We start from the raw sequence: 22,944 nt of genomic DNA on the forward strand, positions 1-22,944 counted from the left end.
CATAGACATGAATCTCAATTTAATTAATATCTCAATATGTCTTGCACCTCTTGAAAGCTTAGCCTTAGTTTTCGAAATTAAAAATAATGATTGAGTGAACACTTTTAGTCAAACAGCTAACTAGATGAGAGGTTTCTTGTGCGAAGTTTTTTTAGTGAGCCAGCGGGCACGTGTTGAGCAGAGAGCGCGGCTGTTTTCCGTGCATTTTCTGGTTGGATGGCAGAGACGCGCGGGCGGGGGGCAGCCGGCAGATGCGCCGCGCAGCGCCATCTCTCGGCTACAAACATGCCAGGCGCCAGGTGCGCGTTGCCCGCACCGCGGCCTCCGCCCGCCTTCAGTTCGCCGTCACGCGCCGTTCCTAATACACGTTATTACGGCTCTAGAACGCCACAACACGCGACGCGCGCGTTTCGAACGTAGTGCACGATCCCGCGACCGGTTCGAAGCAGCCGATGAGCGACCAGTGACATCTCGATAATTTGTGCTCTGTGTGACTTAAAGTGAAACGCTCAGTGCATTTGTGCGAGTTATGGATTACCGCGGATCTTTCTTCGCGGAGTGCTGACGACCGTCGGGCCTCGTACCCGACGTGTGCCCCGGCGCCGCCAGCCCGGACGCGGCACCATGCGCGCCTCCGCGGTGCTCTTGGCCCTGCTAGGGTTTCTGCCCCAGGTACGGACATCGACACCGTAAAACCGCGAATCCTGGTTTGTTTACGTTTCGCGTCGACGTAACCCCGTCGGCGCTCGTAGCTAACGACGTTTCGTATAAACAACGGAGGCCGGTCGGCACGACCGTCACTTTCCCACGAACTCGAAGCGGTGGCTGTCTGATCGTCCTGGATAGTCGGGAGTGAGGGTTATCCGAGCTGGAGTCGTGACCGGCTCGAGTCGAAAACGCGACTGTGTGTGTTCAATACGTTTACCGAACAAACAGGCTCATAGTTTATAGAAAGTTCAGGTTTTAATGCGATCGGGCCGCGGGGTCAACAGGGTCGCGAGCCTCCGTAGTAAAATTAGATACATTCCGAGGCTTCGTGGTGGATCTCAGTCCGCACAGAACAATCCGCATCGACACGCAGACGGAGATAGTAATAATCCATCTGAAAGCAAATTGCTAAAGCCAACTTTATTCGTCTCAGCAGGTTTAGTGTTTTAAAAAATAATTAACGAAATTTGAAAATTAATTGAAACATAGTTCCTTACAAATTACTGTTAACCAGTTAATATTATCAAAAAATCTCAAATGCTAAGTTTCAGTGTGAAATTACTTATGAAAATCATAAACTACTAATAATTACTCTAGGTCATTGCCCTATGAACCGGTCAAGGTTATTTGTCTTACGTTAGGGCATGTCTCCAAACTGACGTGTGAACTTACCGAGATTTTTCTTACATGTTCTCACACCATTTACGACTTTTTATCGACGAGCATTTAAACAACGTTAAACAAATTAGTTCCAGTCGCTCCGGCTCATTAAAGCTTAAGGACTGAATGAATCTATCAGTCGAATCCTTTCGTTTCGTTGAGCGAACACACAAATGTTTATTTATGCTCAAGAACGAGTAACATCTCAAAACATACCCGATGAACGCTGATCGCATGATTCACTTCAACATCGATACACGCCCGACTAGAGTATCTATCTACTCGATGCTTTCCCAATCGATTCGTAGGTATCCTACGCTCCGCAATTTCCCAACAATGCATCTCGCATTCCTAACTAACGTAACCAGCTATTACATGCCCCAACGAAATGTCAGGGCCCGATAAAAAATCGATACTCCGGCCGGGTGACTTTTTGTTCTCCCGCATCGTTTGCCGTTCTCAAATGGCAATAAACGGGGGAACTATCCCCTGGGTGTGTGCGTGTGCGCAAACTTTATAAACTCAAGGAATATACCGTTAAGAACGAGACGATCCTGCGATGTTCCAATTTAAATTGAAACATCTACCGTTGTAGCGAAGGATCAAACTTGAATTCGATTCTAAGCTAGTAATTTTTCACCATTTTTATTTTGTTTATTGTGAGGAACGTGACAAGCTTAATTAGACGGTGCACGTCGACCCATCTCTTCTCACATTTGCGAAATGTATTTTACGTTTATTTATAGATGTATTTGTGTGTGTGTGTGTGTGCGTGTGATATTATTGTGCGAGTGCGTTTCAAGGAGCTATATACATTATGAATGAAGTCGCGTTGTTCAATACAAAAACGTTTTACTCAGCGCGCAGAGTCGAACTGGTTTATCTCGCATACACGATCCTGTATACGTGACAAGCTGTTTGGTGCAATTATTGTCTCATCGCATCGATTGCTCGCTTCGAACACGTCACATCCGCGACCATCATAATGTTTCTCGGTTAAAAGGCGAGCAAGTTGCCGCCGGTCTTTTTCTCGAGATCCATAATCGCGTGATCGCTCGACCATCTCCACGAATCGGAAGCGGGGTAAGAAAGGAAACACGTCTGCTCTAAAACCGCAAGTAATTTCCAATTTCAAATGAATTATTCATCGAAGGCTGCTCTTGTACTAAAACGGTGGAGTTTCTCGTGAAATTATTAGCAGGAATAAGACTATTAAGTGCATCCTCGGGCGAACTATATACGGGAACCTTTTTCGTAACGAATAGCGTATATGAGTCGACTATTATCAAAGCCGGCAATCTGACTTTTGGACAATTGTTGGTAAATCAGAAAAACGAATTATTGACTTTGTATTCCATTGGCAGTCACAAAACTCTTCGGAACGACATCTTAGATAAATAACAGGTTAACTATTAACCTTTATTTAATGCAGGTTTTGAACCGTATTCTTTGAAGGAGACGATTATATTCAAATCAATCTGTATTGACATATCAATAACATTTTTTTGTCCAAATGCACAGATTGCCACCTTTGATAATAGACGACTCATATATACCTCCATTTTTACAGTTGTTTTATATTAAAAATATCATAACAGTCGATAAGAGTCAACAACTACCTGTCACATATCTAGGACATAGCATGTCATAGTCAGTAGAACGTTAGCTGTGCGTGTGTGATTGCATTACTTATGATATAATGTGTGTTTCGAATTTAGGTCTGCGCCTGCATATTGCACTTGTAAAGTTGCTCAGGGCTGTCCCCTAAAGCTTAAGAAAACGAGTCCTGAAAAAGTATTCCGTAAATTAATAATAGAAATGTTAGAAATAAACTACTTTAAGAGATGGTCAATCGACACATATTTATCATCTCATACTATATTTACATGAATTACTATTGTTATACCAAATACGGTCAATTGGAAAAAATTCTCGGAAATCATTTTTGTTTGACCTCATAACATGAACATAAAACTAATTTAATGACAACATCCATGTGGAGTTTCAGTACAGTTGCCTGGCAACCCTGCGCGCCCCACATTACCGGTAAGCAGGTGCGCTCATATTAATGGCAACTTTTAAGAACACCAAACATCTGCTTTTTTCATAATTTACACGCGCACACCTATTCTAATTGCCAGATACCATGATGATTTAAATGTTTTAAAAAGTTGAATTCGTCATTTGTCGGTCTAACTAGCGTTTTAATGGCCGGTTTTATGGTCGAAATACTCATTATAAAATAGGTACAGTTACCGAACTAGTTAGGAACACATACGAATGTCATTTGAACAGACGGAATTACGGAACGACAAAAAATGTCTTGGTAGGTACCTACACAAATAAACGGTTTATGATTCTGAGAAATTTTGAAATTTTAAAAGTTGTCACACAGACCGTTTCTCGTATTGGTGATTCTAGAACCATATTTGTTTTAATCATTAATAAATCTTGAATTACGAAAGTTTAATGTCGATTTTACTTTTTAAATTTATTCGTATTTATAATATTCAAATTCGTTTTCCTCCAAGTTACGGGTACCCAAAAAAGTAATGAGCTAAAATCGTTTAGTAATCTAAAAAAAAGAGTCTTAAGAAAAAAACGAAACTTCGCATGTCGTCAAGTAGCCGTTTTAAAATATGTGAAACCGCTTAAATGCAGGTTTTTAACCCTGCATTAATTCCGACCATTGTCCGAAACTATGTTTTGTTCTATGAGAACGGGCCCAATTATGTACAAAATCTGTATAATTGTTGGCTTTTTAACTGTTTAACTATGAGAAAACTTTGAACTTTTCGTCTCATTGTCCGCTTGATATGTTTTGCTTCGGACAAGAGCTATTAAACGTCAAATTCAAAAAGACACTGTAATTTTCATTGGGAAACTCAGTTCTTTAGAAGCCATTACAATCGTACCGTTGATGTATGTCATTTTTGAAGTCTAGCAACAATTTGTGTGTATAAAAATCGGGCAGGTCCGTATTTATCTTGATCAAATTCATACTTATAGAACGATTAACAAATAATGCCAACATTTTGCTAAAATCCTCTAGAATCTCCCACCTTCTTCAGAATTCGAATTTCGAAATTATCTAAATAGTGCGTCATTCATCCGTTAACCTTCTAATTTAAGATCCTATTGTTTAATGTTGCCAGTACGAATTATTAAATTCCGAATTGGGTAAACGTGTCAGAGATACTGGCATGGTGTAGGTTTCGCAACTGCACAATAGTTTAGGCATAGCGAACAGATGAGTCGAGCATTCTAAAAGCACGTGGGTTGAAAGTTAAGGTCGTTAGTTGACAGATATGAATATTCGAATATTAATATGACAAATGTAAAGAAGGCGATAAAAAACGCGCCGTGTCATAAAGTTTACCGTCCAGTTACGTAACTAAAATGAAATTGCCGCGCTTAACGCATGATTGCAAATTAAAGTTAACTTATAACTTTTTTTTATTGCTTAGATGTGTGGACGAGCTCACAGCCCACCTGGTGTTAAATGTTTACTGGAGCCCATAGACATCTACAACGTAAATGCGCCACACACCTTGAGATATAAGTTCTAAGGTCTCAAGTACAGTTACAACGGCTGCCCCCACCCTTCAAACCGAAACGCATTACTGCTTCACGGCAGAAATAGGCAGGGTGGTGGTACGTACCCGTGCGGACTCACAAGAGGTCCTCCAGTAAAAAACGTAAATATGTAATACAAAATAATGTATAGGCAAAAAGTCAAGTTGATATTAAAAAAAAAAACAATAAACGCTAATTGTATTTTCTTTTTTTAATAACGCGTTAATGTCCGCGTCGAATTATAAAACTGAATGACAATCCGAAATGCATTCGAAAGAATTTTAATAAGTTCTGTTCGTCTTGGCGGAGGCGAACGCTTCACACGTCGCCGCGTCGATTCTAATCCCAATAACAATCGAACTAAAAAGATCTGGTTTATGATACCGGCACGAGAGAGCCGGCCGCGTGTAGTAAGTACATCTATGCACGAAATTACAATTACCTTGTGGCTCCACGTTTAAATAACCGCAAAAGTCTTACGCACTGAGCGTACACGATGCGCGCAATCCACCTACTATCCCAGTAGATTACGCGATACTCATTCGCAATTCACTCACTACTAATTCCAAATTTAATAACGTCTCGGGCAAAAACGATTTCAGATTTAACGCGATCGCTTCGACGAGCGACTATGAACGCAGTGAATCGGTTTTTTTTCCTATCTATGCTGATATTTACTGGTGGTAGGAAATCTTGAGAGTCCGCGCGGGTATGGACCACCACCCTGCTTATATTTCTGCCGTGAAGCAGTAATGCGTTTCGGTTTGAAGGGTAAGGCAGCCGTTGCAACTATACTTGAGACCTTAGAACTTATGTCTCAAGGTGGGTGGCGCATTTACGTTGTAGATGTCTATGGGCTCCAGTAACCACTTAACACCAGGTAGGCTGTGAGCTCGTCCACCCATGCAAGGTCCTTGATGTGTAGGTGAGTTCACGGGGCTCAAACCGGGTGTGTTGCTAACACTGGCCCTAGCAAGAGCAGTGCTTCGCAGAATTTACCGCCGGATCGGAAACGCGACCCACTGAGGAGATCCGGCGAGAAACTCAGTGGGGTGTGAATCGTAATTTCGATATATAAAACGTTACACTCAAAAGTACATAAGTTCCTTTTGTGCGAAGCAGCTGCAAGCGAAATCAACAAAAGAGAATTGCGACTCTTGTCGCCGCACGCCGGCGTAACGTTTTGTTCGATTTAGTCCTTTTCTTTTCCTCCTTAACACATTCCCTGATACGGTCCGAGCCCTGTATAGTTACCCGACACCCGTCTCCAGTTAACTGTACTAACGCCGAGACTGTTATTCGAAAAATCGATAAACTAATTAGTAGTCGATCAGATGTGTAATATCAACTTCAAAAATGTGTTCTAAAAAAAAAACAATTAATTAAAAGTCAAGTATCAAGAGCGGGGCTGTTTGAAAAAAAAAGGTCGAACGCATCGAAAAACATCTGCTGTAAAAAGCGTCCGAGACTGAAATTTAAAATAAGCTCTAATGAAAAATAAATCATACGCAACGTTAAATTTGGAATCGCGAATTGCACCGGCCACGTCGCCGCTCTCATAATAGGCCCCTGTTTGGGTATTTATTTATTTTAACACATTTCGCGTGTGTGGATAACCGCGAGACACGAAACACGTTCCCCTGTGTTTTATTAATTGAGATATTTTTAGACAAACGCTCACAGCGCTGGCCTAAGCGCTTACTCGAGTGAAACACAATGAAATTCACGTCGACAGGCGCATCTTTATAAAGTGCCCATTCGAAACATATGCTCCCAACATTGTACATACTTACAAATATACGAGCGACCGTAACGAATTCAAATTCAAATTCAAAATCATTTATTTCAACTTAGATGTCAGTATAACACACTTGTTGAATGTCAAAATATAAATAACAATGTTAACTCTACCACCGGTTCCAAAAAAAGCCACAGTCCTGAGGAGAACGCGCGAAACAAACTCAGCGGGCTTTTTTTTTGTTTTTTCTCAAATATTTACTTTTTTTTTTAAATAAATAAAAATATGTATACAATAAAGGAAAAAACAAGTCAAAAAATACAATTAAAATAATAATAATAATAATGAAAAATTAAAAGGCCAGGAGCGAACGCCTCATTCCCACGTAGTGCCATCTAGTAAATAATCCTTAACTTTATAATATGCCTTGTTGCACAAACGTTCCTTGACAGTTTTCTTAAATCTATGAACAGATAGTAATTGAACGTTTAGTGGGAACGCGTCTATTAAAATAAAAGAGGCTGTAAATTTCAGATAGCATTCATCGCCCGAATCGATTTTGAAGGCTGCATTGATCGATTCAATTAATGTTACTTACGTTTCGGACGTGAATACAAAAAAAAAAAAAGAGTATTTCGATGATCACGACTCTTAAAGTCGAATACATTAAACTTGAAGTTGTGTGTAAAATAAATTAAGCGCACGTGTAATTGATTACTGGCACACATCGAAATACTTCACCATCACTAACGGAACGTTATAAACATTACGAGATCTCAATGTTGGCAGCATTGCAACAGAATAAATAAATAATTCTGTTTTGTAACAACTAGACAATGGTAATCGGCTTGATTCGTTTGATTAATAGCGTCGACCGAAAACGTAATATTATACGTGAAACGAAAAACGACATCAGCGTTGTTCCCATGACAATAAAACTGTTTGGCATCAAGGAAAAACTAAAAGTTCGAAATTCATTAAAAGCTTACTTATTTTTTAAAGGGATTTTATGACCTGGTAACTAAGACCTTTAGGTCATGTCTTATTTTAATTTATTATCTTATTTTTATGAAACATGATAATATGGAGTGAAATGAAATTAAATGAAATGAAGATGATTAATTTGAGACATTAATCAACTGGGATGAAATTAAATAAAACTAGAGTTCCGCAGTCGAAATTCGGCTATAAATAATTGGCATTGTAAGTTTGTACACTATTATGATTGTATTATATACTTCTATAATCACAAATTTCGCCAAAACTACACTATAAAAAATATTAATAAAGACAAACAATATTTAATCTATTCTCAATTTGACAACAGACGTCAAGAACAAAAGTTTGACAATAAATAGTATGCATGCGTGTGTGCGTCAAATACATGGTATGTAGTGTGTGTAATGTTTTCTTTATTGATTTAATGTATCTTTTATGCATTATTTGAAAAAAAAATTAGCATTGTGCACTTCATCTCTATATTCTCTATTAGTGTGGAAAATTTCATACTCCTCCGTCCGCGCAATTTTAGTAAAAAGGGATACAAAGTTTTTGCTTCACGTATTAATATATAGATGAGATGAGATGATATCGGATGAAATATAATGTCAGTAAAATGGTGGTTATTTACTGAGATCTTTTGAGCGGACTTTTTGAAGGATCCCGAGAAGTTACGTCCAGCGGCTTTGTTTCATTTTCCTACATTTGTGCACTTTCACAGATATCAAACAGTTAATAAACCACCGTTATTACACATTTAAACCTGAAAAAACACTAAATAGACAAAATAAAACAAATCACACAACTTCACTCCTACCGTTCCCGCCAAAAAGTCCGTAAAAGCTTACGAACAGCATCAATCAGAGATTCATCGCGTCAAATGCGCCCGAAGACATAATAAAACATAACTTATCCGGTAGTCGGTAAGTATTATTTAATTGTTAGTCTGTGTTCGCCTCAGGCTGATCGCCGGTTGGTCGCGACCCGTTTGTTTTCAAATCCACTTAATTTTTTCTTTTTCTTTCTGATTTTACCGTAATCGGCCGTGCTATTGAGAAGGACAAGCGGTCGTTTAGCCGTGAACATTTCAGCGACTCACCACTCTTTCGAATGCGGACTTAACGAAGTTTGATTTGAAATCAAAATAATTGATGAGTTCAATCAGAACTTGCCGTAAAACAAGGGCCAGCCGTAATCCATCATCCGTATCGGCGCTACCACAACTAGTTTAATAAACAATAAACTAAAAAAAAATAAAAGAGGGTATGTGTTTAGAGTGCTGTATCTTTTTTTGGTCATTTTTTTGTGGTTCCGCTCCTACCTGACGCGATCACGTGGATGTGTGAAGTGATACGGAATACCACCGTCCTTCTCATGTGTTAACGAATGGAAAGAGAGGTCTTTGTTTTTCGCGTTCAACCCCCCCGTCACTGGCAGGAAGTCTGTTGAAATCTGGTGTATTTTTTACCGCAGCTCTGTTTAAACGGGGGTTGGTTACTGTCAACCCGACAACCTATCATTTGTATGATGAAGACTTAATTTGAATGCTCGACTTTGTTCTCTTGTATGCATCAAATGAAACTTACATAAATAAATTGTTCTAAATTTATGAAAAAAAAATTTACCGGTAATAAACATAACAATAAAAAATTGAATCACGACAATTCTCACGCAGACTATTGTACAGTTTTACGGCCCTTAACTCATAATCACTAATAATGCATTAATTACTTACTACAAGGGAAAATGGTTCTTTCATCGCTAACATCAAACGAGGCTACCGCAAAATATGAAACGACCGTGTATCATTATACTTCAATAAATCGATTGCTGTATTATAGATATACTTAGCCACTTCCTTCCGATGCCGTATAACAGGATACCTCCGGTGTTTCTTAGCGAAAAAATAAAACACGTTATATAAAAATAAAGGTGTACCTTTTTTAATGAATTCACGAATAAGCCCTAATGCATTACTCTAAAACTAGTTGACCCCACGTATGCGGCGCGACCAACTGCACATTCTTTCATTAGTGCAAGGGTTGAGCACCCTGGAGGGCAACAAAAACCAGTTATTATTATTCATAAGCGGTAAAAAACAAGCCTTGTTGACGTCTGTCGATCTATCAACGACTCTAAAGAATCTTAATTTTTTTTCTACAAAAATCGGTAGCCCTGGCAACACCGGATCGCTTAAAACAAAGCGGGGGGCGTTGGTATTTGTCAGTTCCATTTATAAAAAGAAAGGAAAATACATAAATTTTTATAGTTCGGTTGGCATAACGTTCGAATTTCGATTCAGGTTAGGGGTGTCGAAGCGCCCCACACGCGGCGCAACCCCATTTTTGACGACCTACATAAACTGTCCAGTGTAACCGTTAATGTCTCAACGGGATCGATCGCGTGGACAGTTGTGCAAATAGTTCGAGAATACATCTCCTTAAGCTGAAAGCTGTATAGCCTAGTCTGTTTGTACTGTCACAACGATATTGATATATCGGATCAATGTGCTCTCTCCACACTCTTAACATTCCGTTTGCAAATATTTGAATAAATACTAATAGTTTTTTTTTCTTTTTTTTTTTCAGGTGCTGACGTCTGGTTTTTTTGAACTTAGGATAAAAAGTTTTACGAACTCCTTGGGTAGGTTAAGTAGTGGCCAGTGCTGTGATGGTTCCTCAAAAAGTGATGCGCCGTGTTTGGCGCCGTGCAGGACTAAGTTCCGAGTGTGTCTCAAGATTTATCAAGCCAACATCGACACGACGTCGCCGTGCACCTTCGGCGACATCACGACACCGGTATTGGGCGGGAACTCATTGGACGTGCCCAACCTCAACGTGGAAGGATTCAGCAATCCGATCGTGTTCCCCTTCGACTTCACGTGGCCGGTGAGTCTCAAACTTTATCGCTCTAATCTCCCGAGCGTTTCAAAAACAGAACGCATCAATTTTGTAGGCAACACTCAAAATCAATATATCGTGAAATGTGCAGTAACACTGCAACAATAAATCAAGTCTTGTCTATGGATTCTGACATTCGAATTCCAATCAAAGCGGAGGCCGATACGTGGCATCTATCTCATTTATCGTAAATAATAGTAAAAGAAATTAAGGGTTTATTAAATTTGAAGTTCTAACGAGCGACCGCGTGGTCACAACATTCAATAATTATTCTTATTAAATAATAATTTTACGGTTTAATCTTGCGTTATTTTATTGTCATTATATTATTTACGAGTTTACGAATAGTTTAACGCGAACGTATTATAAAATTACTTTTAATTACGTTTCCGTCTCGCGAAAACCGGAGACGTCCCTGTAATTAATTACCATTAAATCAATTATGAACTTGCTATACGTAAGTAACGAATGTAAGCTATGCGGTGCGCGGTTACCCTTCGCCGAGCCATTAAACTAAATGGGCCGGTCGTGATTCAATATTGTAATTGCAGGTTATTTATTTACAGATCTCGCTCGGATCTATCTATCGTATTCCAAGGATAACGGACATCTTAATTGGATCTTAGTTACGGTTGTTTCGGTCGCGTCAATCCAGCCTCTCACGGACACTACAGCGTGCTTAGTGCGAGTTTTTTAACTTTTAACGTTCTCGATAGCGTAAAAGTTAACTCAACTTTGTATGGATTTTTTTTCCTACCTATGCTGATAGCCTTGAGAGGCTATATCAGCGTTACCCTAGCGTATAGGTGAGCTCTCGGGGTTCAAACCGGAGGTGTTGCTAACACTGGCCCCAGTAAGAGCGACCCACTTAGAAGATCCGGACGAGAAACACAATGGGATGTGCCTATGGGTTAATTTACTCGCCGAGCCTTTCGTCGCTAGCGACTGGTTCGGTGAGGACGGTGACCGCAGCTTGAGGTACCTAAAAGCATCGTTAATGGATCGGGAGGATCCGTAATGACGTGCTTAGGATGACGTCAACTGTTTACCATTCGGTCCACAAGATCGGGTATGGGAGTTAACTTTTACGCTATCGAGAACGTTAAGAAACTCGCACTAAGTACACAGGCTTCGAGTGCTGTTTGTATTTTATTTAGCGGCTTCAAATATCGTACCGTCCCGTGATGTTTGAACAAACAATCGGCTCCGAGTCGGGCCGCTTGCACAACGAGCCCCGACCATCTGGAGAAAACGTGACATTTGGTCACTAAACGATACATCAGGTAAACTTCGGAAAACACACAGCGCGAATAGAATTCGAAGCGTTTTTTTTTTTGCTTTTTTTTCACAACGTTTACGCGTCCGGCAACAGCCAGTATCATTCCAAATGAATTGTCGCTAAATTGAAACTTCCTGTTTAATTTCACATGGAGCCATCTACGGCTCGTAGCTGACATGTGTTGACGTGCGATCAATTGAGCGAAAGTGATGCGGAATGGGAAATAGACGGTCTATCGTGTTTCGGGCCGTGACAGCCTCAGCCCCGCTGTCGTAGCGGCCGTAATCCTCCCATATGTGACCCATCGATTGTGACGCAGACATCCAACACCATATGCTACGGGCATCGGCATTTCCGCATCAAAATTTTTCGACTTATGTTCGGCACTAGCGCACGTCGAACACGCGAAGATTGAGACGTTTTTTTTGGAACGAAGTTCCTTATGGGACGATGCGGAGGGGTACCCTAACCGGGAAAAAACGTCCATAACGTAAGATTTTTATTAGTAATGCACACAGTGTACGATTTAACTTTGTCATAACGTACAAAAAATTTCATATTTTTTTTATCATTCATTAACCACAATCTCAGAGCGTTCGTTTGCGCAATATACTAACTCTTGTGCAAACAACCGTGAATGAAGTGTACCACAATAAGTTCGCACGTTACCGAATGACCGTGGGTTGTTGCGGAACCTCCAGTTTTATTTTCTTTATACCTCGAATAGAACTTAAAATTAGTATTTTTATAATAAGGAACTTCATTCCTATCCGGTGTCCCACGACACCACATATCTTTTTTCTTTACAACGAGGTCATCGACGGACGCCGATGCGGCCTGGTCCACGAACCATATCGCCCGCACGAATAAATATGTAGCGTAATGCACTTGTGTATGGGCACTCGTTACGGCTGATGCTTACGCGCCTCCGCGGTCCGATGCCAGGTGAATGTGCTTGAACTCCTCCGAGTTTCAAGTAACTCCGAACATATTTACCTATCTGAAGCTAACCTAACTGAACAGATTGACCTATTGAAGTCGTCGTGCTCTAAAGGATAAGACGTCCGGTGCATTCGCGTTGAGCGATGCACCGGTGTTCGAATCTCAGGCGGGTACCAATTTTTCTAATGAAATACGTACTCAACAAATGTTCACGATTGACTTCCACGGTGAATGAATAACATCGTGTAATAAAAATTAAATCCACAAATTTGCGTAATTACTGGTGGTAGGACCTCTTGAGAGTTCGCGCGGGTAGGTAACACCACACTGCCTATTTCTGCCGTGAAGCAGTAATGCGTTTCGGTTTGAAAGGTGGGGCAGCCGCTGTAACTACACTGTGACCTTAGAACTTATACCTCAAGGTGGGTGACGCATTTACGTTGTAGATGTCTATGGGCTCCAGTAACCACTTAACACTGGTGGGCTGTGAGGTCGTCGACCCATCTTTAGCGGTAGGCAGCGGCTTGCCTCTGCCCCTGGCATTGCTGAAGTCCATGAGCGACGGTAACCACTCACCATCAGGTGGGCCGTATGCTCGCCTGCCTACAAGGGCAATAAAAAAAAATAAGAATTTAAAAAAAACTGGAGGGCCGTCGCGGCGAACATCACAATATTTTGAAATTCAACCCGACCGGGGTAACATTAAACCCAACTGCATCCGAACATTATCTGATCCCTCGTGAAATAAATCGGTGCTAGATGACCCGACCGGATAGCAGGTCGTAAGCATATTAATATTACTGACAACCTCGAACATTGAAATTACAAGAGTAAAGCGGCGCGCGAGTTAACGACGCATAGAAACGCATTTATCACGAGGCATTTAAAAGAACAAGATGGCTCACTTCGAACGCAACACTTATTTGTATTCAAACGTTGCGCTCGGGCGGCGGGTTTTCGTTTATTTCACAAAACAATTCTTGTTTTACCATCACGACTTGTACCCGGCGTGCAGTCAGCCCGTCCGGACGCAAGAGACCACGAGAGATGGATTATCAGTAAGTACAGAACTTAATGCCGCGTCAACTTTGTAAACGAAAGGTCAACGGTGCGCGCCCTAAATGCGAGGGCTGTTCACACCCCACGATCGCATGAACGTTCCCGTTCCACTGCACGACAACGGTTCATTGATAATTCTAAGGCAATATTTCTGGTACACCTGCGAAATCCAATGCAAATGTCAAAGTGTGTTTCCGCGCACGCGTCGATCTCACTTTGACCGTGAACTATACGATATAGGCCCAGAGATCCGTATTGCGAGATCTTACTCATCGGCGCCATTGTTACGTTTTATATTACAAAGCATTGGACATCTATTATTAGGCAATTATATTCAATACTTAATGTCAGTGTTGCTAAATATAAAAAAAAATGGCGATGCTATTTAAAATAGTTCCTAAGATTCCTAGTAAATTAAATTCGATAGAAAGCAAATAATTTAACCTGGACGTTTAGTAACAATGTGCGGGATTTAAGCAAGTCACTTTCCCACAAGGCACACGAAGGCCGCTCATTCAGGCCTTTCCACAAAAACTGCTGCGTGTAGCACGGCCCTTACAAGGTTCAACTTCAAACACATAATTAGTTCACGGACCTTTATAATAACAATCAATTTTACTTTTTTCATGGTCAGTTTCTCAAATAAAAATCAAACGTTAACATCTTTTGATGTAATCTACAAGAGAAATGTGATATTTTAATTAGAATGAAAACAATTACAATAATATGGCCGACTCGGGGAAGTCAATTCATATAAATTAAATTTGAAACACGAAAGAAATTAATCCAGTTTTTGTTTACCGTGAGATCGCAGGGAAAAGTTTTAACTTAATTAGGGTTAATTAAATCACGAAAACATGTTATGGTCACATATTAATGTATTTTATGTGTTTATCAGGGACAGGCGGAACGAAAAAAAATCATAAAAATCCGGCCTCGCCACTGACAACTTTCAGACAAACTTAAAGGGCCTTATTAATAGAAGTAGTGTAACTTTGGCCGCCTTCAAAAACTAGTCAAACTACAACCGAACTTCAGGTGTAGGGAACTTCATATGGACAACGCCGAAACAAAAAGGCTCACTGCCCATTTGATTAATGTATTTGTGTCGTTAAGTGAAGAAACACGCGTCTTTCTTGTCGAATAAGTAGACTAAGCAACGGCGTAACTAATTCTAGAGATTGTTAGTTATTTTGCATGTTTCGTAAAACTGTTTCACGGTCTAAATATACTGAGGTGTTTAAATGAAAGTATCTCTTTGCAGTTTGACGTCATTATAAAAAAAAAAACGCAAACGGGAATGTCATTCGCAGAAATCAACGCTGTTTCAGTGACGTCATAAATGATTCTAATTTCAAAACAATAGTGTGGTAACGCACCTCGCTATAATCCGATCCCGTTCTCGACTCATTGTCGCGTGTGAACTAACAATGTTTTTACAAACGACAATCAGTAATCACATTAGAAAGTAATTAACTATACACAACTCGTAACTTCAAAAACACGAACCGAAACAGGAATCGAAACATCTATAATTAAATTCGTATCGTAATCGATTACACGGATCGCATTGTTATTCGTACCGCGATCGATCCTTATATAATTTTCGACGTCGAAAAACGTTAAACCCTCGCACGAATCACACTAGCTCATTGCTACGTAATGTAACTCAATATGGTGATGTCGGACACTTCACAAACTATACACCGAACGGCTTCCGCCTATCGCGTTTTTATTCTCAAGGAGCTCTTAATAATTTCCTTTATTTGAATCGACTCGCGGCGGGTTCCTCTTAAAATACTTACCCCCACATCCGCTTCTTTTAATAAAGTCTACCGAACTCGAGGAATGCTTCGTACGACGTTCGTCTCCGCGCTGTCTTTTATCTCTCTCCGACGAAAGGCAATTAAAGAGAAAAAAACCTATCGCGAAAGAAATTCCACGTAAAAGTAGTTAAAGAGCCGGTGAATACGTTCGCCAATACAATAAGACCTGTAACGCGATTTCATAAGTATCAAATTTAAACAATCGGAGCGTGTATAATTACTCTGGTTGCATTGTTCGGAGCCACTGCACAGGTATTCGACTACCTATCAATTAACAGGCCCGGCCACCAGTTAATCCGCCTAAATAAACTTATCGCACAATACGTACTTTGCTTAATGTAAAAACAACATTATTTTTAAAATGAATTCCGTAACGCCAAAAATAGTGATAAGTCACCGGAGAAGGGTCATAAGTAAAATAAGCTCATCAGTGCTGTGAATAAACAATAATATTGTCCGTTAGTTTTTCTTAGATCGCTCTAAGAACTGATTCGTGCAAAGAAAACACACCTTTTTCTACTTGACGCTAGTTTACGGTCAGATTCTGACATTTTAACGGCGTCTCGCTAACATTTACTACTGCCAATAAAATCGTTCAAAGATTCCGATTCACGGCAGTCGAAATATTATTTGCGAGTTACAAGCGTGTGAAAAACAATATCGGCTTTTTTTAAATCGATTTTATTCGTAACCAAGCGATGTCAATCAAAATTCATATTAGGAACAGTCTGACTCCGAGCCTCGTCGAGTTCTAAATTTAAATCCGACATCCATTTTAGGCGAATGGCTGCGTTCCAATTTTATTAGTTTGGATGGCGGCGATGGTTCCGATTCGTTCTCACGTATGTCTAGGGCGCGAGAAGCCCTCAAATCAGCAATGACGAAATTCTTCGCATTCCAGTCCTTTATTCATCACACGCGCACCGTTTCTAGGAACTATGAGGAGTGTGGCAGTGCGATGCTGACATGATCTACTCGCATCCGCAAGCTTGCAAATAAATCATCCACATTATTTCGTCCGTTCAACGTCCGTCTGGTGTAGTGGTAAGTGACATGGTCACTACACTAGGGGGTCGCGGGTTCGAATCCCGCCAAGGGAAGATATTTGTATCATAAATATAAATGTCTTTTCCAGGGTTATGGATGTATATTAAATATATGTATGTGTATAATAAAAATCTTACATTTATTTCCGATATCTGGTACCTGTAACACAAGTTCTTTACGAACTTATCACGGGACCAGTTAACGTGGCGTGATTGTTAGTAAAAATATTTATATTTATTTATTTAAAATATTTATATTTATATTTACCATGGAAAAAATGTTGGTACTTACCGTTCGTATGTACGTATTTTAATTCGGCGAATTTTATGGACGTGTCAAAGGCCAATCATGGGCTGGGAACCACCGCGAGTTTGACTTGTAAATTAATTAATAATTAACGTCGCCTGCAAGTTCCACATGTATGACCTTTTAATAGATATATAGACCTATCTGTTCTTCAGACTTTTCGACTGTCGGATTTTCTCAATCTTCGCGTTCAGAATTTGAATCTTCTATTAAAAGTAATATTAGTCATCGATTCTAGTACACACCTAGTTTAACAGCTTACGTATGCAAAGTGGATTAAATAAAAGATGTGATAAGTCTCATCAAAATTCGTGTCGAAACCTGTGCGAGGAGGCTGCGCGTCAGCATCTAATAAAATCCGGATGGAACGATCTGAGGCTCGTCTGTGCGCGGTTTAGGTTTCACCAGCGACCCTACTCACACCTTATCAGATCCACATTGGGCCCCTCACTAAATTTGTTCTATCGATGTTTATTTTTTAATTCTTGAGCTTCATTCAAATCGCTGCGTTGTTTACGGCCGACATTTTCATTTTTGGAATTCTCGTCGAGTCCGTCCGGAGCGGAGACGGATGCCGCCGATTCCATGTGAAAATTAAAAAACATATCCACGTACGTTTTTCGCTTGGGACCTGGTCCTGAGCCCCGGATTCTTTAGCGGAGTGACCTTTTATTTTCCCTTTCGTAATTGAGGGTAATAAATCGTTAGCGGATAGAGGCAAGTCGTTTAAAAAATCCAAAGGCTTTAGACTTCTGTTTCATGGTACAAGACGAATTAATACCTTCAAAACAGTTACCCAATGCTACGGCAGGCCGGTAACTATTTACTTACACAGTTCCACTGATCGATAAAGAGCTGAAGCTTTATCGTGATATTAAAATAACAGTTATCACACGATTGGCGTGTGAAAAAATTTAACGCATTTAATTGTATCGAGCAAGTCGTATGCCGGTGGTATTAAAATTCACTTACTTAATCGATTTGTGTAATGATTCGATTTGTTTCGTTGCAATTTTTTTGTCACGCATTGACCGATCTGACCGAGACGTGCATAAAATCGTCGACAGTACGTAAGCTGTCACTGTCACTGGAGCTTTTTAACGTTAACAAAATAAATGGGTTGTTAGATTGTAACGTCAACGTGGTAACTTATGAATTTACACTATAAACATTTTAGACGTTAAGTATTAAGACATAAATCTTTCTATTCAGTTGGAACGTACCCAATAAATACACTTTTATCACAAATCCCAATGATTTATGTCCGTTTTTATTTTTAATAATACTTAATACGTGCATTTAAGAAATCAAACAAAGGATTTCTCTCGTTAAACATATTTGTATTTGGAACGTCAGGTTCACGGGCCGCGAGGTCGCAGTTACCACGAGAACGTCTCGCCGAGTGTGGGCCTCCACGGGCCTGAGGATTAACCGGCCGTTTTCAAAGAGCGGCCGGATTAAGGACGGCCTCTGAGTCGTGCACGACCGCTTTATTCGATAGGGCAACTGTACTCGCTCGAGCTCAACTCTACTTAACATTCTAACAGAATGTACGATGTCGCCAATAAAATCCCGACCTGGATTTTTTTCTATGATAACATTTATAAGGGCCCTGTTCACACGGTCTTGCACAAGCTAGCTCCAAGAGAACCACACTTTACAGTATATCACCTTGTTTGACTTGTGTCATTGACTAATGAAGTTATGAATTCAGATTCGAATAAATGATTTGCACAAGAATTTTTGTGTAATAAATAATTCGCCAGTTCAACGACCCGCCCGATCCGAGATGCCAATATAGGAAGTGATAAAAATAATTAGAAACCATTAATAAATAAAATGCGCTTAATGGTGATAAAAAATCATATTTATCTAGCTTGCTGCTAGGATTTGCATATTTTTTTCTAAATTGACGTATTATATTGCCAGCTCTTCCGACGACCGACACTTCCTATATAACGCCGATGAGTGATTGAACGCACACGTGAATTCGAACCTTAAAACAAAACGCATACGCGTCATTATTTTAATTATCCGCAAACTTATAGTTGTGTTCGTATGTATGTAAAAAAGAAACCTGTCTAAAGCAATGTTACCACGCCGGGTAAAGTGTGAAATACGAAATCACGACTCTTCCACTTGTCCGGGTGTTTGCGTTCCAAATATTTTCGTCGTGTCGAAACATTACCAGAAACCGATCGGCAATGACGTTTTTCATAATAAAACACGGTTGAGGTACAATATTGTAACTATGGTATTGACCGAATCTGACGAGTGCTGCGTACCGTGAGTGACCTTGTTCTATTTTACACAAACACGTCCGAGGCTGAGAAGATTTGTACTTACCTTTTCGGAATTCAAAAGTTTTTTTTTTTTAATTTTCCAGGTCATACACTAATCGTCTACAACAAAAACCAACAAATAAGGCGAACATCTGTTGCGATTTGTTACCGCCTTCGTTTGAACAATAAACGGAACAATAGCGTCCGAAACACGTGGAAGGAAAGCCGGCTCCGAATCTTCGGACACCTGATTGCTTCCTTTTGTCCTGGGCATTAAAAGACCCAAACACGTGGCGCTTACAAAACGAGACTGACAAAAGCACGGGCCCGTTCCCACGACTCCTCAGATTCCTTAATTAATAACAAAATACCATCACCGGTATGGGAGTAGCCTCTTTAGGCACCCTCATAAAACGATTATCAAATAATACTACGCCGTTCGGGTCGAGCATTATCAATCTATCGCTACGTATAAGTCTTTAATAGAGTTTAACGCATCGCTCTCAGACGATAAGGGTTAATGTGTCTCGAATCCGGCACGATGTCTTCCCGATATCGTGTTTTACAAACGTTATAAAATTTTTCAAAGAAAACGAACATTTCAATTCGGAACGGTCCGTAATTAACGCGATGCCGATGGACACTGTCGGCCATAGAAGTTTTAATCTATTATAGAACACCTCGCAAGTGTAACGATTTTATTGCCTTCATTTGACTCGAAACAGTTTACGTACTACGGTATGTAGGATAGATTAAATATTTAGAGATATTAGAGTGGAATATACACTGGCGTTCCGATGCACTGCAGGTTTTTTTATTAGAATTGGGTATTTCTTAATGATTGACCGTAAAACTCTTTTAATTTTTAAAAGCTTGTGTTTATCCCAGTAACTGAAAAATACAGTCGAGATTAATTATTATAAATCATTTACCAAATTAGGAATACAGAATTAATTCAAAATTTCAAAAAATACTAAGTCAGCAATTATGGTGAATATAGGATCTATTATGGACATAATTTACCACAAATTTTTTTTATTTTATTGCTTAGATGGTTGAACGAGCTCACAGCCCACCTGGTGTTAAGTGGTTACTGAAGCCCATAGACATCTACAACGTAAATTCCACCATCCACCTTGAGATATAAGTTCTAAGGTCTCAAGTATAGTTACAACGGCTACCCTACCCTTCAAACCGAAACGCATTACTGCTTCACGGCAGAAGTAGGCAGAGTGGTGGTACCTACCCGCGCGGACTCACAAGAGGCCCTACCACAAATTATTCAATATGAAAACTGACTATCTCTAGTTCAATTTACTTGCTGATGTCTATTGACTCCGGCCACCGCTTCGTACCAGGTAAACCGAAATTACGTCTGCCCATAGAAATTAATAAAAATCGCTACACAACAACAGAGATTGTTACTTCTCGACTGAGATCCGCTAGTCATCGTCTAAACATCGCAACTCCTTAGTACGGCATGAACAGTTCGCCGCGTTCGTAAAGTCTAGCACCACACGTACGCTTACGTCGGCCGCTTTTTATGGGTCGACTCGAGAGTCACTGCCGTGGGAACCGGCATATACTTACGTGCGCTACAGCTGACCGAAATGCGTTCTCCATACTCAATTAACAAACCAATACAATAAGTCGCGATATTTGATGGAACGCACACACCGAATCATTATAGTGTACTTTGACAATCCTCTTTCGATCTTCATACCGGTCGGCGTGTACAAACATTGATAAAGTTTGTAATGGGGCGTTAGGGCTCAATATTGTTTGCGCATGTAAGTGTGTCCTCAGTCTGTTTGGTATTCAGCGGGAGACGATAACACGTCCGCTCGCATTGTACGAGCTTTTAAAACATATTATAAATTCGTCAAAACCTAACACGTCGTATCGGAACCAATAATCTAGCGATAAGTCGAAGCGACCAAGTTTTTTCCCTAGCTTTGTGAAACCATAGATTTCTAGTATTGATTACAATAACGCATCGTTTTTTCTTGATCTTCTCTTAGACAGTTAATAATGTAAATGTGTCTATTGTTAGATGCAAATGAAGTTTTCATTGATTAGCTCTAATTGGCTGGGGGCGACATCTGTCAGGAACAACTGAATCATATCGGGTCGGACATTAAGCGGTGACCTCTCACATCCGCGAACGCAGCTGTCTGGACACGACCCACGTGACACGTTCCTTATAATTACGCACACGAGCGTCCTCCTTCCGTCTTAACGAACTACATTCGGCCCTCATAAATTTATCTATTCATCAACGAAGAATACTACTACCGCACACAATTTGTCATAGAGTATTGCGCAAATCTAAATTAAATTACACGAAAGTTTTTACGAGTGGCCAGATAATTTCCTCGTTAGAACCGACGACGATTTATGAATAAACTTATGGCTTGGCCCGTAACAGCCCAGATATAATTGGTAACGTTATGTGGGCTATCTGGTGTTCCAAATTGGTTACCGCAAATATTTTCTCCATGTTGATGTAATGATGCATTAATACGCATGACGATTGCGACAGAGTTGCCTTTCAAAAAAGAATATTTAATGTTAGATCTACGATAAATGACGTATCTCTGTATTTATGTCAACGGAAAAAAAGAAGGAATTTCCATAGGGCTCTATCTTTTTTTAATTAAACATAATATTTCCTAACGATTGAAGTCAAACAAACCGAAGCAAAATCAATGTTTATTGTGAGCGGGAACATTCCTCCAGCGGCTCGGAGCGATGCAATCATTTGTAGACGAACAAACCGGTTACCGTTGGGAGAGATTTCATAAACCAGCCCGATGAAGCGCTCACATTTTCGCATGAGCGGAACTCAGCTCGGCCCAACCATAAAACCCATTGATAATTTCCGTCACAGGCGCCTAAAAGGTGTTGACACCGCGTTATCGGTTTTAATCGGAAGATTCGACTGCCGTTTCGCCTTCTTGTGTCAATAAGGAGTCGTGTCAATAACATGGTATCAGATATGCGCTCGTTTGTATCGGTATTGCTCGGTATTTATTTTCTTGTGAAGGCACGTACAATATTATCCCGTATTGGTCGAGTCGAATGCGTCTGCAACTACTAAACGGTCTATATTGAAACTGCCTAAGGACATCTGCCATAATCCACCTGTCGCTCACGCTGCTAATTTGCACGACCACATAATGAACTAAACTATTTGTATACTTAACTGATGTTCAACGGCTAACAGAGTTTATAGGCGCACATGTAACGTCCATATTGAAACTTGAGGTCGATGATAATTGTACGACGATTTCAAACTGGAATGCATAACTGCTCCGGGACTGTGATAGACAAGATAGAGATGCCTATCCGTGCGAACTCACAATAGGCTCGACCGGGAGTAAAAGCTTTTTGATTATTCGTTGTAATTCAGGTGCTATCTGTTATAAGTGTTTACAATTAAACGTTTAACCTTAATAATCATATAAACCGATATTTAGTGCGTGAACAAGCATAGAGTTGTCTTTTTTTATTTATTTTTTTATTGCTTAGATGGGTGGACGAGCTCACAGCCCACCTGGTATTAAGTGGTTACTGGAGCCCATAGACATCTACAATGTAAATGCGCAACCCACCTTGAGAT

General features: G+C 40.1%; 1 protein-coding gene across 1 annotated transcript in view; it reads left to right on the plus strand.

Annotated features, from left to right (window-relative positions):
• Window positions 1–369: 369 nt before the first annotated feature.
• The window catches only part of Dl (delta), a 35,694-nt gene continuing 13,119 nt past the window's right edge, over window positions 370–22,944 (plus strand). Inside the window, 5 exon segments of the mRNA NM_001163899.1 lie at window positions 370–672; window positions 10,270–10,411; window position 10,414; window positions 10,417–10,438; window positions 10,441–10,569. Coding sequence (NP_001157371.1) covers window positions 625–672; window positions 10,270–10,411; window position 10,414; window positions 10,417–10,438; window positions 10,441–10,569 — 342 coding nt within the window. The 5' untranslated portion in view covers window positions 370–624.

The sequence above is a fragment of the Bombyx mori genome, chromosome 7, assembly GCF_030269925.1.
Source record: "Bombyx mori chromosome 7, ASM3026992v2".
Taxonomy (NCBI): Eukaryota; Metazoa; Arthropoda; class Insecta; order Lepidoptera; family Bombycidae; genus Bombyx; species Bombyx mori.